Below are 17654 nucleotides of genomic sequence, written 5' to 3' on the forward strand. Positions count from 1 at the left end.
TTAAACGATGAGTACATCTTCTTAAGGGTAACTACTGAAACCTGAAAAACACATTGATAAATCTTACATGCAGAACAAAACAGTACACTTTTGTCTCAAACACATTGACACAAATATTGCATTGAAGCACACTTGGCTGCATTTTGTCTTATTTCAAATTCATCAACTGCGAAATTCAGATTTTCTATATATATTTCTACTAATGTCTTTGTGATGTTACCCTTATTCAATGCAAACATACATCAGTGGTCCATTAATGAGTTTAGCCCACAGAAAGATTATCTAAGATTGTGCATTTTCTAGCAGTATGGTTAGTTAGCAGTTAAGGTGAACCTACGATTAATTCAAACCCAGTCAGCCCTAACCACAAGATTGTCTTGCCAATCCATCTTCTCGGTGCTTTCCTCAACTCACAAACTGAGGAAAATCTAGAGCAAAGAGCACCCTGAGTTTGCATTAGTACTGTTTGAAGGGCCATGCACTACTGACCACAGAGTGGGTCAACTGCCACCTGTTGGAGTGGACATGACTACTGGCCTGAGTCCACTCTAAACAGAACCCATTGTGCGTCTGACACTCGTGTGTGCATTACGGACCTGTATAGACCCAAACCATGCAGGAACTCATTTCTGTGATAGCCTCTTTGGGGGCCTGTATGAGGGGGTTACACTCAATGCTTTTTACAGCACCTACAATCAGAGGAAACCTTCTATGTAATCTACAGAACCTAATAGGCCCCATTCTTGATTTCAACAGCCTACTAGACTCAGCCCGTGATTTGACTTACTTAGTAACTTACATTTGTACTTACTTACTTGACTCAGCCCGTACCTACCTTTATCTTAAGGGCCCACCTTTCCTGTCTTATGAAACAGTAAAATTTTTTATTTTACCCAATCATACATTTTAGACACCAAACATTTCAAAACTGACTGAATTGCATACTTTACCCTTCAATTTACAATGCAAAATATGATCCTGGAATACGATCTTACACTACCCAGCCCAAATGCAGTGATTTATTAATTATTACTTTTGTATTTATCTTTGTCAGCTGTTTCTTATTTTTGGGGCTGATGTCGATTCATGATTTTAAACCAGGAATACGCTGGAAAAGAAAAATACGCCGGGAACAAAAAATGCTGCGAAAGGACTATATTACCGGGAAGCTTATACTGACAGAATCTAAGGTAATCATTTTTGCCCGACACGATTGAGGAAATGTTAATGATTTGCCTTTCCAATAGGCAAAACATTTGGGCATGCTTTAGAAGTTCAAACCCAAAACCTTTCCGTAACAGCTATTTACGCAATACAAGTAAGCTCCTCTTAGTGGCACCATTCTGATAACATCACATACCAAGACATTCCACACACAATGGGCCATTTGTCATCATTAGACTGATAAGCCTGGCACTATACCCTAATTATAGGATCGCCACTTGTGCAATTATCTTGCTTTAGTGCCCAAGAGTGAGAGATAACAAATTAACAACATTTCTCAAGCATGCACAGTAGTCTAACAACAGATGCTATATCCTAATCATAGGACTGCTAATTGTACACTTATCCCTTTTATCAGATTTCAAGACAGATAACATATAACTGAGTCAGACACCTTTTTTGTAGCACAAATGGTGGTTTGAAACCATACTTGCCTATCTAATTTTTCCTTTGGAATATAACATTACAATTTTACACTGACAAATGTGTTAGGATTTAAAACATTTCAATTCACCTTTTCTTGTGCAATGTTTATCATCTACAAACAAACAAATGCTAGATTTACGCCAAAGTTATTTAGAAATTTCTGCTTTTGATTAAAATCTTCGCAGAAGAATAGTGGCTGTGTGTTCTTTTTACACAAAGGTCCTTACTTTAAAGCCCCATTGACTGACAGGAGGAAAGCCTGCAGGTAAAGCTTTAAGTGCTCTTTTCTTCCAGGTACTAATCACCCAGGTGAACAGTCCCACAGGTGTGAGGTGTGTTACCTGGGATTTATACCTGCCAGCATTGGTTGTGGTAAAAATAGCCACTGGATTTTCCTCAAAATAAAACAGACTTATACTCCCAAATGCTGGATATTTCTCTTTTACTTTGGGAAAGATGTTTGCAGACTTTTGGTTCTGTTTTTGTTTGCACACACTGTGCACACATTATAATCTGGATATGCTATATGTTTATTCTATCAGGACCAAAGTCTGATTCATCACAAGACTTTGATACAATAATATAAGCTGTGATTTTGTTCTTCTTCATATGTATCAATAAATCTGAAATATATATCTTTGAGACAACAGTTTACTACAAGTAGATGTCAAACTAAAATATGAGAGGTATATAAGAATTTCAGCTGCAATAGAACTTGTCACTACTTTACACCTGCTTTGTGCACCTGCAATCACACACATGTACACTTGTCTTGTGCACCTGTAATCACCTGTACACATGTCTTGTGCACCTGTTATCACAGCTGCACACCTGTCTTGTGCACCTGTAATCTTGACATCTACCACATACACCTGAAATTTCAAACCTGTACACTTGTCATGTGCACCTGTCATCACCTGTTGACCTGTCTTGTGCACCTGTTATCTTCACACCTGACAAAAGGGGCAAGTTCCCAACCGTGATAATGCAACTTAATGCACTATATTTCTTCCTTTACATTTAAGTTAAAGTATTACACTCAAACACACTGTATTTTCAGTCATACTTTTAAGTATGATTAAAAATCATTTCAAAGTGTGCTCTTTGGGGATTTGCACCATTTACCTTCTTGCTGCTAAACTCAACTACCGTCTTAAGAATGCAGTTTGAGACTCAGCAAGCATAGCAGCATCTTAGCAACCAACAAATGACGTTATCACTTAAACTTTCTGGTCAATCTTAAGGTTATCTTTACGAAGTCAAGCTCAACCGTTGCCATGGGAACACGAAGGTTAAGAAAATAAAGAGTGAAATGGTAGACTTACCTTAGGCAAGGCCTGCCACGCTTGTTCAGGTTCTTTAGGAGGTGAGATAGTTCCGAAGTCGATTTTAGATCCTTGATCTACGAGTCTTGGTAGCATGGCGCCTTCCTGTGCGCCTCTGCCGTTACCGGGCGGCGTGCTCTGTTTGTTGGCGGCGTTCTTCATACCTGTGGCCGTCACAACCACTGGTAGCTTCCGTTCGGACACAGTCGGGAAAACTTTCTCTCTCTTAACACCTCCTAGTGTAGGACCGTGGTACCCAGCAAGCATCGTTCATTGCTGAAGTTACTCTTAAGTCCAATTCATGGTCCAAACATCACCAAAAAAAAACGCAACCTGTTCAGCACAAAAATCGCCTTCTTGACTTCTGACAACAAATCTCTGCACCGCTTTCCTTCGTTGATATCTTGGCAACGATGATCACATCCTAAGGAACGGTGTTTCCGGCTCCTTCCGTTGTTCCTTTCTTGGAGTTTATAAATCTTAAGTTGTCTCAACTCAAGTGCAGCGTAAACCCTCCCCAGTGTGGCCTAGTGTATGATGGAAACTAGGAAACAAGGATGGACGACACTGCGCAGGCGTAATGAGATGCTAATGAGACTTAATTTATGCAGGACAGGTGTGTAAGTGAAACCTGTCCCCCCGCGATACTAAACAAATAAACTATGGGGCAAACACAACGGAGTACAGGATGGAAAAACACAAAAGTTCTTGTTTACCGCCAAAGAGTGAATATAGTCAAGTGACGTTTACTTTTGCCACCAACGCTCCTTTGTTTTGGGCGTAAGCTTGTAGAACAACATTTGATGACTGTGGTAGAAATAACTTTACATTTCGATCAAAATGCGTTCAAAAGTGTTAAGTCTAAAGATAAATGATGAACTATGGTACCATATTTGCTATCATTTCCATTCATGACAGAGAAGAAAAACACGTTCTGGCAAAATGCTAGTCTGATTTGATTTGATTTCTTAAAGGCAAAGACCTAGGACACAATCCATTCACCTGCTTCAGTATTGTTCTAGATTCTTAAACATGTAAAAAGCGGAATTTCATTGACATTTGGTCACGAACGACAGTTACTGGCATAAAACGTCTCGAACAACCTTTGTTCTGAATAAAAGACGCTTCTGGATAGAACTGTATGTCCTCGCGTGTTCAAATTTCTAACTTTTAAACAGGCGTTTCTGAATAAACGTGTTTTGATTCTAAATGCGTTTGAAAGCCAGAGACTTGGAAAGCACATGTACAGTGACAAGTAAGATTAAGATGATGTTGATATGAAAGTACAAAGTACTTTTGAAACAGTCCACTAGATGGAGGTCATAAGAGCCATTCTCTGAACCCCCTTTTTGTTTGTACAAGCGGTGGGAGGGCAAAGTGCCATAATACACCGGTGAATAGGCCGCCAGTGTTTGAATTGGAGAGCGTAATAGACCGCACCAGCCCAGAATGGTTGGAGAGCGTCTTTTTGTTGTTCTGCGCCCAAATCAATCAAGTTGAATTGACACGTAAAGCTATCCTTGTTTTTTATTTGCGGTGTTCATATCTGATGTTCTCATTCACACGATGTGTATAGTAACTGAATTAATCCGTTCGTAAATAACTTTCTATTCCATTTGCTGTTTTTCCGCATGTACTTTTACACATGTACAAATGTACTTGGTTTACTGATTTGTTGGCGGCAAAGGGATATCTTGGACAAAAAGTTCTTCTACGTTTCCAATTCTTGCGGCATTGATGGGAAACATTCTTTTAGTGACTGCACCAAAAAAGAAATGAAAATTGTTTTAATTTCTTAGCTCTTCCGTATAACCTCCTCGCGGCTTTAATCTAGGTAAGCTTCAATTGGTGTCAAAAGTTAGCGTTGCACTCATTTCAGAGTGGCTAAGATTTGATTTGTAATATAAAACCATTCAGACAGAAAAACAAAGTAATCGAAAAGGCCAGATTGCTTATGTCAGTGGACACTAGAAACGAAAAAAAAGTATTGAAAGCTATTGAAAGTATTGAAGCTATTGAAAGTATCAAAGAACAAGAAAAGAAACAATTTGAAGAAAATGCCATTCTAACCAGGATATATGTACTGAAATCCTGAAATATTCGCGGTAGTTTTCGCGGCGACGTTAAATCGTGAACACAACACATTGCACTTCTATGTTCTGTCATGTGCTGACCGTGCGGTATGTTGTTTCGAGGAGGTTCTTTTTAACCTTATTGGTTGTTTTTAGCATCCTAAGCAGCCTCTCTGGGCCTTTTCTCGTCGTTTTGACTCATACTAGTAATACTCTTTTACTGGCCGTTCCTTTTTGTACTGGGTTGCTTGTCGGCACGGGAGTCCCTAAGTCTAAGTCAACTTGTACTGCCAAGTGTGTTATGAGCCAAAAAAGACGAAAAAGGCCTAGAGAGCCTGCTATGTTGGCTAAGCTGTTTCAACCGCGAACTTAAAACGCTTACGCTTACCCGCGAACGAATCATGTAAAAATCTTAAAGGAATGACCTGTAGACCTCAAAGATGTTCCTGATGACCCATACACCTTTAAGATGCTTCCACCGTCTTGAGTCAGTGAACTTGAATACACCTGTGGCCCGGCTGTGGGACACCTTACCTGTCTTCTGCGACCGAGCGTGAAGATGTCACAAACATGACGGGTCTGGTTACAGCATTGATGTGTGCAAAAGAATCTGGAGGGGAGGTTTCTAACAAAAGATCTAGAGTCTATGACTTTTCGCTGTCCTTGGGTGTTGTTGACTGACGCATTTGCGACAATCTCTTCCAGTCCTCCCGGTCGAGTTGAGAAAGTTGGGAAAATCGGCCCAATAAAGGTTACATCTTTGCTACAAATTCATGACATCGCGAATATGTCTCCCTTGTGCGACTTCTGTGCTGTGCTACATAATTCTATCAATCGCGAATTGAAAACGCTGAGAAAAACCTCATTTTCCCTCCTTACGCGAAATGCACCCAACGCGAAAGAAAATGAGTTTACATTATTTTAGCTCGAGGTTTGATGAACCAGTTGATATTTCGGCAAAAATCTCTCATCATAGACAACTTACATACAGCCGTACTCAGGAACATTGTCGTCATATGCGGAATTCATCTGTCATCAACATTTTTGTCATATATATATATATATATATTTTAAATGTTGATGACAGATGAATTGAGCTCTACTTTAAATCTTTCCATTGAAAGATATTTTAGTCTTTAATCTTTTCAGTTTCAAAACACACTTTCGTCTGACGTTCGACGATAAGGTATGGGACTTCTTTGTGTTGGACTTCTTTCGACACCCTTCCATGAGCACAAGGCCTTTGTCTATCGGGGAAAACAAACGGCACTACCACCTGGCGATCTTCATTCGAAATGCACTACCTTTAAGATTTCGTTTTGGTTCCCTTATGATAATCATCAGAATAAAATAGTTTTTGTACCTAATTTGTTCCAAAAGACTGACACAAAAAAGAAGAAAACAAGAGTTCGTAGACCTCAGGCCTGCATGAAATGTATTGGGTTTCTGTAGACCTATTGTGTATTTTTGCCTTTTTGTCTGTGGTACGTGGTTGGAAAAATGAGCTTCTTACTGTGTTGGTTGTGCACCATGCAAAAGTCTGACTCTGAAATTCCATTTTCTGAATTTGTAAGTTTGGACAGGGATGAACATTACTTATTTTGGATTTCTTAAGTATGTAACCAACCACAGTACTTTGAAGTTGTTGAGACGCTACCTTTTTTTTGTCTCAGATGGCCCATGCACATGTAGTTACTCTGTCACATGATATACTAATATCTTCCTATTTCAATGTACTGACCTAATGCAGCTGCTAAGTCTCCTTGGTTTGTGTTCTTCCAATGATATTCATTAAAGATTTATTTCTGGGGTGTTATTCACTTGACATCGGAATGTTACTTGCATAATTTGACCAATGATACTTTTATAGTAGTTCCATAGACATTAGACAATATGAATAGTGGTAGCCCCCATGCAGCAGCAACAGTTAGTCCCCAGGGTGGTATGATATTTTCATTCAATCCATCCAACCCAAACCTAAATCTCCTGTAGTATCTAAGCCAAATTTAACAGCATAATTTACTATGAAAAATGTCCTTGTCAATCCCATTTATAGATGGCAAGCTGCTGGCAATGGAAGCTTTGAAAAGTTCAGAAGCTGTTGTAGTCAAAGCAAACACCCAGCAAACATCCCCGCAAACCAATGAGCAGTTGCTTAGAAGGGGAATTTCATCATATATTTGCCGCGACAAAATGCAACAAACGATACTGAATTTAAAACAGAACAAAGCTAAGCCTCCACCACTTAACCCTGCCTGTACCATAGATTAAGCAGGCCCAAAAACCAAGCGAATATGACTACCCCAAAACAACAAATTACCTGTATACAGTATGGAAATGGCATTACCAAAGAAACAAAAAGAAACACAGGACAAATCATACACATACCTTTCTCTTATGCCCACACTCTATACAGTTCTCCTCCACATTAGAAAATTGCATCTTCTTCTGTTTAAGTTCAAGTTCAACCATGATTGCCAACAGGGTAAAGGAACTTGTACCGGAACTTAAAACTCAGTACTATACAGCTCTAGAAACACCACAAAGAGTAATAAGCAAACTCCAATTATACCTGACCAACAGATATATAATCTTGTACACTCCCGTCATCTAAGTAACCTGATACATTGAAGGTGGCCCAGGCCAGATGATGGTTCTACACCCAACCATAATCTGTTTTTAAAACCAAGCAGATATTGGGAGGATGCCCCAACCACACAAAAACAGGGTCAACCTATACAGTATCAAGTTCAAGCACTAGGAGGCCCAAAATCAAACCTGACCACCAGGACACCACAAACAACTCACGTACCAAATGGCAATACAATGGCACCTTGCGTTCCGGAGATACAGCGCACGCCCCGTGCCCGCACAAAAGGTAACCTAAAATGTCAAGTTCAAGCACCAAGGGCACCAAAATCAAAATTGAGCATTATTCAGCCACCGCCGACACATGTGCCAAATATCATCGCGCCAGCACCAGCCGTTCAGAAGATATATAACTCCGGAAACACCCCTCCCGGACACAAAATTCGACCTGCCGGGTCAAGTTCAAACGCGACAAGGCCCAAAGTCAATCCTAGGCAACAGGCAACAACCCCCCACCCATGCACCAAAAATCGTCGCAATCGCGCGTATCGTTCCGGACACACAGCGCCAAAAGTGCCCAAAAAACACCAAAAATGCCACCTACAATGTCAAGTTCAAACGCCAGGAGGCCCAAAATCAAACCTGAGTGTTAGGCTACCACCCCCAACCCACGTACCAAAAATCGTCGTGCTCGCACCATCCGTTCACGAGATACAGCGCCCTACATCCCCGGCTACCGAAAAGTTTCCACCAGCATCAAAACCATACCTGCATACATGCAGGTAATAATGTGTGAGAGCTGATTTACATTTTGTTTAATTACAAACATGAATGATGATGAAGAAACCAATTGAAAGCAGTTGTATCTAACATTACATACACAATTATTTACACTTTATTATGGTCTTGAGTATCTTATGAATAGCTATGAAACACCACTTGTGTGATAGTAAATACATATGTACTAGTAATATATATATATATACACATGCAAGTAGTGTAACCTAATGATACTTCTCAAACATGAACTTAAACCATACAAATTATACATCTTGTAATTGTTTCTTATGTTACGTTTGTGACTACATGTGACAAATTTGTTTCAAATTGTTTATTCAAATGGAGACATTTTCAACAGGTTGTTTTGGAAGTAGACAAAAGTGAATGTATTTAAGTGATAACATGCTGATTAATTTTCACCATCAATACATGTGCATGGAATATACAAAAGTGTTCAGGGTCTGTACATTTCCATGGCAGTGTCAAGTTTGTTGTGTTATTTCAGTATCAATTCTTACAAACATGGTTTTCACTCACAGACATACATGTGTACATCATTCAAAGGGTCAGTTGGTCTTTATAATATCCAACATGGAATTGAATATGAGTCACCTGATTTGATATCCATACAGAAAGTCAAAAATTACATATACAGCTTTTCATGCATTGTAGTCTGACAATCTTCAATTTGTAGAATATTTTGGGTAGCAAAATGGGCCACTGCTTTAAGTGTTGCCAGTTCACAAGTTTTTATAGACAATGTCAATATGATAAAAAAATGAAGCTTGGCCGAAAGAGCTATAAATTTTCATGAATTGTACTAATCTAGACAACCCCTGAATTGGGAAAGTGTTTTGATTTTACTTCAATTGGTATACATGTGCATGTGTACCTGTATCTTGTACGCTTGTCAAATTAAAAGTACTGAAATTTTGTGAATATCACTGGTCTAAGAAGACCAAATACTCTATGTCCCCGGGATGGTCCTCTTGACAAGTTTGACTGTATATTAAGTTAAGGTCAAACAAGATACACTCATGATACTTATATACTGTGCATTCATTTACAGTGGTTTTATTTTACAGTAAGAAGGAAAAGGAGGTTTACATGGTGTTTTAACGTCACGGTTGAAACAGAAGAAATGCATTGGAAAACCATATCAACAGTTTCATGGTAAAGAGGTCACCACGAAAACTGCAAAAGCAAACCACTGCAAAAGTTTCAAAATTTACAGTAGATGGAAACACACATATTGTTAGACCTATTGCTACAACATTGACACAAAGCCTCATAGAGAATTGTTGATACAGATCTAGTCGCTAGATTCTGAGTCACTACTGTCTGAGTAGTTCCCAAGGAGACCCAACCCACTGGACTGAACACTACTCTGCACTCCTTCATTCCTGGTTCCCCCCTTCTGTCCATCCTGGCTGGAGCTTTCTTTCTCAACCTCCGAGTTGTTCTTTCCCTCCTGCGAAGGTTTTGAGGTAGGCGATGTCACTGTTGAGGATGGAATTTCCTTATGGCCCTGTTCATTGGTTGAAGACTGCTCCTGCTTGGTTGGTTTCTTGGCCTTGACCAATGAGGAGAGGGGTGACTTCTTGGCCTTGACAAATGAGGAGAGGGATGACTTCTTGACCAGGGAGCCGACACTCTTCTCCCATGTTTTGAGCTTCTTGGGTTCTGGTTCACTTGGTGCCTAAAGAAACAGCAGTAATTTTTTAATCTATAGATCAATGTCAAATCATAAAAGTTAAAGTAAACCCATTGTATTTTCTATAGACTACAGGCAACATACCAGTATTTACATGTACCTGTGTAATATGTTACAAAACATTGATGAAGGTTAGGCATCCTATGTTACAACAGGTTGTCAATTATATGAAAGGGTAGGAATTGTGCTCTGGCAGAATTCCTTGTACAAATCCTGACTGGCTTCTCTGCCAACAGAATCACCATCAGGATGCTAGGAATGTGTAAAGGTGGTCTGCCATTTATAAGCCTTTTTCAAGGTTTATAAAAAGTTTGTGAAAATCAAATATTCGCTTGTTCATTCATTTGTTCGTTCATTCGTCTGTTTGTTCATTCGTCTGTTTGTTCGTTCATTCATTCATATCTTTTTGGACTAACTTCTGCCAGCAGGTCTGTTGGTCTCTTGTTGGTGTTGATGCCGTTTGTTGTTTTTCTCCTGGTCTCATCATCACTGTCAGAGTCATCCTCCAACCTTCTCACTACGTACGCCTCACCCATGATCTCTCTGTGTGGGAGAAATATAAAACTATTAGTATTCAAACTGTTAACTCCAGTACATATTTTCTAAATATTTTCTGATAAACTAAAGAATAACGAATGTGGTGACTCTATTCGGTGGTTGTAGCAAATGACCAAGCCTCATGACACCATATACCCCCAGTGCTCGAAATCCTTTTTTTTTTAGCCAGGTTGCCCAGGCGGCAACTTGTGTCATAAGCAAGGTTGTGTCATCAACATTTCAGGTTGTCCCACTTCGAAGTTATTACTGTTTTCAAGTAAACTACTTATTAACCATCATCTTTTCCTCCAGTTATATGTAACTACTAATGTTTTATCTTAATATCAAGAAATAAATACAAAAGATTATGCATGTAGGTGGGGTAAAGGTGGTGTTCCAGCTGCAAAATTTCATGTTGCACACTGTCCTACTTGGGTTTAAAACCAAGCAAAATGTTGCTGCGTTTGCAAGTGGGTATTTCAAGCACTTTACACCTCTGATCATGAGTGGGTCTGGGTCATTAACCCTTTATTGAATGAACATTGAACATTTGTGCAAATTTCTTGATTCTTGTTGCCAGGTAATCAAGTTAAGGGGAAATTACAGTGAACATCAGGTTTGGAGCTTTAAAATGTGCTCCCCCACACTTGAACTATGTACCTAAAAAATTTTAGGTACAGGTACAGGTACACTAGTTTAGGTACAGGTCCAGTAAAAGTCAATCTTCAATAAGGATAGAAGCATGTATCTGTATGTGTAACGTTGTCATTTCTGTATTTTATGTACAGGAAGACTAGCAATGTACATTGTTTGTATCTCTGCTAATGGACGAATAAAGCCTCTAAAGCCTCATGTTCTGGTATTTTGGACCTGTACCTAATTCATTGTACCTGTATTACATCTCTACAGCCCAATCTGACCTGACTTGTCTCTCCTCCTCCTCCTCCTGCAGTCTCCTCCTCTCCTCGGCAGACTGGGCGTTCTGCTGCAGCATGGCCTCGAAGTCCACCTTAGCCTGGCGCTGGTTCAGGTCCCGCAGCTCCTCCAGGTTCTCCAGGATGTCCATCTCGTACTTGGAGTCCTTGGTTCGATTCTCAAGTACCTACAGCAGTGGGGTACCAAGATTGTGAATGGAAATAGGGGGCCATGTTAGACAATACCAGAGACTGTGATTGTAAATGTCCTTGGTTCGGTTCCTACAGCAGTGGGGTACCAAGTCAGACACTGTGTATTTTTTTATGGGTTTGTTTAGAACAAGGCCATTTGACTACTTTTAGACAAATTGAACTAACTTGATGGGTGGTGAAAATAATATTATGCAAGGAGATAGTGTTGAACATTGGTTTTGAAGGATATTGTATAAAATAGAGGGAAATAGTTGTCATCCAGAGAGTTCTATAAGAGTTCTATGTGAACGTAAAATCTAAACTAAACTTGACAACATGGAAAGACACATAAACTTGGCAACATAGAAAGACACAAACAGATATCTTTTTGTTGTTGTGAACATAATATTTTTTCGGAAGGACCAACCAATTTTTAAAAAACATTTCTAAATTGTCTCAATGTTGCAGCAGATAATCTACAATTACATATTTTAAGCCTTATCAATATTATACAAATATTATGAAAAATATCAAATCAGACACAAATCAGCCAATAACATTTGGTCTATCATTTCTTTCTCACAAATTTCCAATATTATTAGTGCAGACACTATGTGATGTATCAGGTGCCTGTGTGACCTCTGACCTTCATGGGATTGTTGAGCTCCTCCTCCTCCCGTTCCTTCTGAGCGCGTTCCTCCTCCTTCTCCACCATCTCCATGGCCTGGAAGTTCCGCGTGGCGCCCTGCTCAACTACGTAGTCCGTGCTCTCTGGGTCTGTCTGGAAGGGACAGAAAATGATATTGAAGATGAACCAGTTCAGCTCATTAAAAATCAACTCTTCCACTGAAAGAAAAGACAGACACTAGTACTATAAATGCAGAAATGTTCGTGATGGATTAATGTTTGCAGTTTTCGCAGTGTCCACTTCACCGCGAACTTAAAACCACCGCAAACATTTTCCTATTATTGTATTAGACTGCAGTCTATGGTGTTACCGCAAACTTAAATCCACCGTGAAAAGTTCTTTTCCCTGCTTCCGCAACATTAAATCCCCGTGAACTTAAATGCATTTACAGTACCTCGAGTGCATTTTTTTCACCCGAAAGTCTACCCCATCTTGTGGACCTTCAAAACGTTGACTACCCAAAGTTACTAAAAGTCAACTTTCTTCTTCTTTCTTAGAAGACACTAAAAGTCGATAAATGTCATTTAGATATCACAAATTCATCGTCTGATTGATTTTCCTTCTGTGTGACGAGAGTTTTACAGAAACAGGTACACTAGATGTTTAGCTAGTTTACAAGTACAGGTCTAACGGACAGTGTCAATAGGATGGTAGAACGCTAACAGGGGTGGGACTTGTACGTCATCTTGAACTAGTTGAGTTTTCAAGTGGGTGCTGTTCTTGTCATCTTGAAGTACAGACATGTGTCTCGTTCTTCCGGTGGGTCTTATTGTAACACCGGTTCCTGGCCGTAAGACTAAGAGTGCATGTACCCACCCTGAAGGAGATAAAATGAAAATTTCTGTAAACTAGATGTTTAGGTTTGCATCTGCAATTCTGCACCTACATGTAAACTATCCTACAAGTACAGGTTAACTGCCATAAATATAGAATACAACACGGTGTATTCCGTATCACCCGAGGTACCAGACCGTGGGTGATGCGGAATACACCGTGTTGTATTTTATTTATGTCATACCCACCTGAGAAAACCTATGTTTTGATGCGAAATGTGCCAGAAGTTGAACAAATTTGGTGCCCTCGAACAAAAAGTGTTACAACATGCAATGTTCCAACGTCCAAATCAGGTATTCCAATTGCCAACCATGTCGCACTTTGCCTGCTCAAAATAGTTTGATTTACTCAAAGGAAGCCTGTGTGATACAAACTTCGAGCCTGTGTGATACGGGAAGTTATCACATGGTCCACAACACCCGTATCGAACGTTTTCGCATCACAGGTATGACATAAGTGTGCATATACCCACCCTGAAGGAGATCTCTGCACAGCACCTGGGACACTTGATGTAGAACCTGAAGATGCGCAGTCCCAGGTACGTCATGTTCTGTACCGTCTCCTTCCTGGCATTGAACTTCTTCCCTTTGTAGATGTACTCTCCACAGGTCTGACATCTAGAAAAAATCAAACAAAGCAATCACTACTGAATTACTCTTTAATATTGAAGAGTGGCCTAAATTGGAACTGGACGTTCCTACCCACGCCTGAAGAACTCTACTCTACTCTACTCTACTACTTCTGGTATTTGGCAGTTACTAGTACTATATCACACAGGTAAACTCACTTCATAGGCCATGTGAGAATTTGGTGGAACGCACTAACATGTCCGCAGTCTGGGACTTGCCTCAGCTTATCCATAAACGCTAACATCGTGCTGTTTTCACCAGTATCTTAATGAGAAATTTAACAACACTTTGACATAAATCACTACCTGTTACCATTTTGAGAACTTATTCTATGTTGCCTTAAATTGCATAAGTCACTAGTGCTGATTCTAATAATCCAATGTGTATTATTTGGTTTAAGATGAAGCAATCATCCTATGTTTAAGTGAAGTGTGATGTCATTGTGTTTTCTGTTTCTATAGCTAATAGAATAAAAGACTTTACAATACATGTATTAGCCCATAGCTCCCATACTGTAATTGTAAATCCTTCTTTTTCAAGGGTCTTTATTTCACTTTTAGTGTTGGTGGGAAAAGGATGTTTCTTCTAGATCTGTGTTCAAACTATTAAAGTTTGCAGTGAAAACAGTTCTGCAATACACTTGAAGTGGATACAAAACACAGTTTTTTTTTGTTTTTTTTTTGTTTATTTTGAAACACCTGGGTAGCCTATTCAGTGCATAATACACTGGTTTTCGATAGGGCCCAGTATCACATATACATACATGGAAAAAAAAAAACAGCTTACAGAGAGAAAAGTAGACATACACGTCAGAACATATAAGTACAACTGAAACATGAAAGACAGATAAATCAAAATCATAATCCGAACCAAGGTCAACACATGTAGTGATGTGGTGACACGATTTGAAGTTTTAATTTAAAAGATCAATGCAGCTTTGCCATCCCTTTGATTTCAGCTAAGCACACTACGTACATGATTACCATCAAAACTTTAAGTTGCTTTAAAGGTAAGGCTATGATTCGAGCAAATTTACTCCCTCAAGCATTATGTCCTGCGAGCTGCCTTGCTCAGTATCCCATAGATGTAGATAATGTAAAAGCGGTAGTGCCGACATACCTCATATTACACGGTGCCATGAGTCGAACCACATACTGTCTCTCCTTGGGAAGTTTGAGCTTGGGGAGCTTCGATGGATCGAAGTCTGGAGGGTAGTATTTCTGCAGGAAAGGGGAAATCACTTTATTCATATACATGTACTTGCCTTATTCATCCACATTGAGTATATCAGACAGAACAATTAAGTTAGAAGACCGATTTGATGTATCATTAAATATAATTGAATGATTAAACAGAACAAGACATGTTACATATCATTTCAGTCATAACTACATTTTCCATCCATTCAAGGCTCACACAAGCATGTTATTTTCACATTCTTCTTATTATTCTGTAGTGAAGCGTAGAGAAACTTCATGCTATTATATATAAATCATGAACAATCACTTGAACAACTGAAATGAAAGTAAAAAGATTTCTTTAAATTATTTTGCCCCCCTCCCCCATAAATTATTTTCTCTACTTCCTTTTTTAATAGCTAGTATACTAGAATCATTCCTCGCCATTTAAACAACTTACAAAGCGAACGTTTGTTACTTACGTTCAGCACTTTCCTCTCAGACATCTTGTGTCTTCTGTATCAGCCCTGGTGGGGGGAAAACAGAGGATAAAACGCGACAAAAGCAACAGAACCAACAAAACGCGCAGTGTTCGTCGCTTTCAAATTCCCACAATCCACTGCGCATATGCAGTAATTTCTTTTTGCCGACAGGAGGCGCGCTTGACACGTGGACGAAACTTGAACATTGTTTATTCATGAATGCTCGAATCGGCCTGCAGGCCGCTTTTGAGTGAGTAGGTTAGGGTCAGACCTTGGTGTCAGACAAAGTATATAGCAGAGGTACAGTTTACATCATTCAAAGTCCTAATGAGTCTTTTAAGTCTTTATACACAATTTTTACATGGTAGAAAACACATATAGTGAGAGCTGCAGCTGTGATTCGAGTCCTTTCATTTTGTTCGTTCCTGATACTTAAGAGTCTCTTAAAGTTAAAGTAAGCCAGAATTGGGCCTGCCCATATGTCTGGTGGTAGGCTGTTCCAGATGTTGGGTCCATGGTAGGCGATGACTCTTCTTCAAAACTTTTTTTCAGCAAACTTGGAAGCATCCAGCGTATTCTAACGCTAATTGACTTTGCTGGAAGTTTTGAAGAAATCATGCAAATGAGTAGCCTGGGTACCATCGACGGATAGTAGTTCACTCCGACGTTTATTATACACTATAAACAGTCGCTTGTAGCTCCGCCTTTTCTTATAAACTATATACAGTCACTTCTCTGCTGTTCTAGCAGAAGCGAACATAGGAGCGCACTTCTACCCAGATGGTACCCAGGCAAGCAAATGAGGTAAATCAAAGCAAAATGGGGCAATACCATGAATGGTTTGAAACTGAGTGAGTGAGTGAGTGAGTGAGTGAGTGAGTGAGTGAGTGAGTGAGTGAGTGAGTGAGTGAGTGAGTGAGTGAGTGAGTGAGTGAGTGAGTGAGTGAGTGAGTGAGTGAGTGAGTGAGTGTGAGTGAGTGAGTGAGTGAGTGAGTGAGTGAGTGTGAGTGAGTGAGTGAGTACTGGATAAGAACAGTGCCTGTTTTGATAAATGATTTCTGGCATTAAGGCAAACAATCGAGAATTTGATGGTGTTGAATCAAATCTCTGTTACTAAATCCATTTTGCGAAGTTTATCCTTTACTGTACTGAAGCGACCCTGTGTGGTTGTAATGATCATTGCAGCACCTCTTTTGCGTCAGTGACCGTGAAAACGTCTATTTATTCTGGTTTAAGAAAAGCCGAAACACAAATACAAGTATCAGCACGTCATAGGCACCGCTCCTTTTCAAATTTGTAAATAAAATGGAAAATAGCACACAAACCCATTGTTGCCGTGCACTATAAGTCTGTGACACGCATCATGGTGACTATCATACTTCGCGCACGTGATTTTGATACAGTTGCGTTAGCTTCTCACTGACGTATACTATACCTGTACCTTAGTATGTGTTATAAATAGAGACCATAGAACGGTGAAACCCAAGCGGAGCAACTCAACACTAGAAACAGTAGCCATGTGACGTCAGGTGTATTTTGGCGCGGAGTGGTTCAAGTAAACAAAGGGAGGGGTGGTAAGGGTGGGTGGATACCAAATCTCCCAAGAAAGATAATTGAGAGGGAAGGTCGCACAATGTATATCGCGTAAGTTTTCCATCTGTCCCGTGCAAAGCAGTAACGCTAAGTATCCTATGGTGTTGCGAAAGATTAAGACAATGCTAGGCTCTGCCTATAGCCCCTTGTCATCGTATCCTATTTGATTTACGAGGCCCCTCAAAAATATTTGAGGGTCTGCATGGGGGGGTCTTGGTAACGCTTAACGGTGAATTCAGGAGGTCCGGTAACGCTTAACGATAAATTCAGGAGGCCCGGTAACGCTTAACGGTAAATTCAGAATGAGTTACAAAGCATAACATTAACATTGACGTGCATTCCTATTCATACAACGCTAGAGTAGTTATATCAATGGGTGAAAATATCCGACTAATGACATTGTGAGAAGCAAAAGGTGCCCAGAACCCGGAGGAATGGGGATGATTGAACCCTGGGCTATGCGTCGTAGTATTGGGG

General features: G+C 39.8%; 2 protein-coding genes across 2 annotated transcripts; both read right to left on the reverse strand.

Moving 5' to 3' along the window:
* Positions 1–2975: 2975 nt before the first annotated feature.
* Positions 2976–3989, reverse strand: LOC118406799 (the record flags this gene model as incomplete). The annotated part of the gene is given in 1 exon segment (XM_035807139.1): positions 2976–3989. A coding segment is annotated over 1 exon segment (267 nt), but the record flags the coding sequence as incomplete, so codon positions are not given.
* A 4466-nt stretch (positions 3990–8455) lies between these two features.
* LOC118406806 (splicing factor YJU2-like) lies at positions 8456–15736 on the reverse strand. Its single transcript, XM_035807148.1, has 7 exons — positions 15585–15736; positions 15044–15144; positions 13768–13912; positions 12420–12554; positions 11588–11769; positions 10547–10673; positions 8456–10115 (listed from the first exon to the last, which is right to left on the reverse strand). Exons 1-7 carry the CDS (start codon positions 15606–15608, stop codon positions 9729–9731), a joined length of 1101 nt encoding a protein of 366 aa, XP_035663041.1. The 5' UTR covers positions 15609–15736; the 3' UTR covers positions 8456–9728.
* Positions 15737–17654: the final 1918 nt, after the last annotated feature.

This window comes from Branchiostoma floridae, chromosome 19, assembly GCF_000003815.2.
Source record: "Branchiostoma floridae strain S238N-H82 chromosome 19, Bfl_VNyyK, whole genome shotgun sequence".
Taxonomy (NCBI): Eukaryota; Metazoa; Chordata; class Leptocardii; order Amphioxiformes; family Branchiostomatidae; genus Branchiostoma; species Branchiostoma floridae.

Bases quoted from the DNA above. Each gene is read 5' to 3' on its own strand.
- LOC118406806 (XM_035807148.1), bottom strand. From the start codon at position 15,608: ATGTCTGAGAGGAAAGTGCTGAAC. The intron at 13,913-15,043 runs GTATGTCGGCAC...GATTTTTTCTAG, and splicing joins ATGGCACCGTGTAATATGAG to ATGTCAGACCTGTGGAGAGT. The intron at 10,116-10,546 runs GTTAGTCCAAAA...CTGTTTCTTTAG, and splicing joins CAACAGACCTGCTGGCAGAA to GCACCAAGTGAACCAGAACC.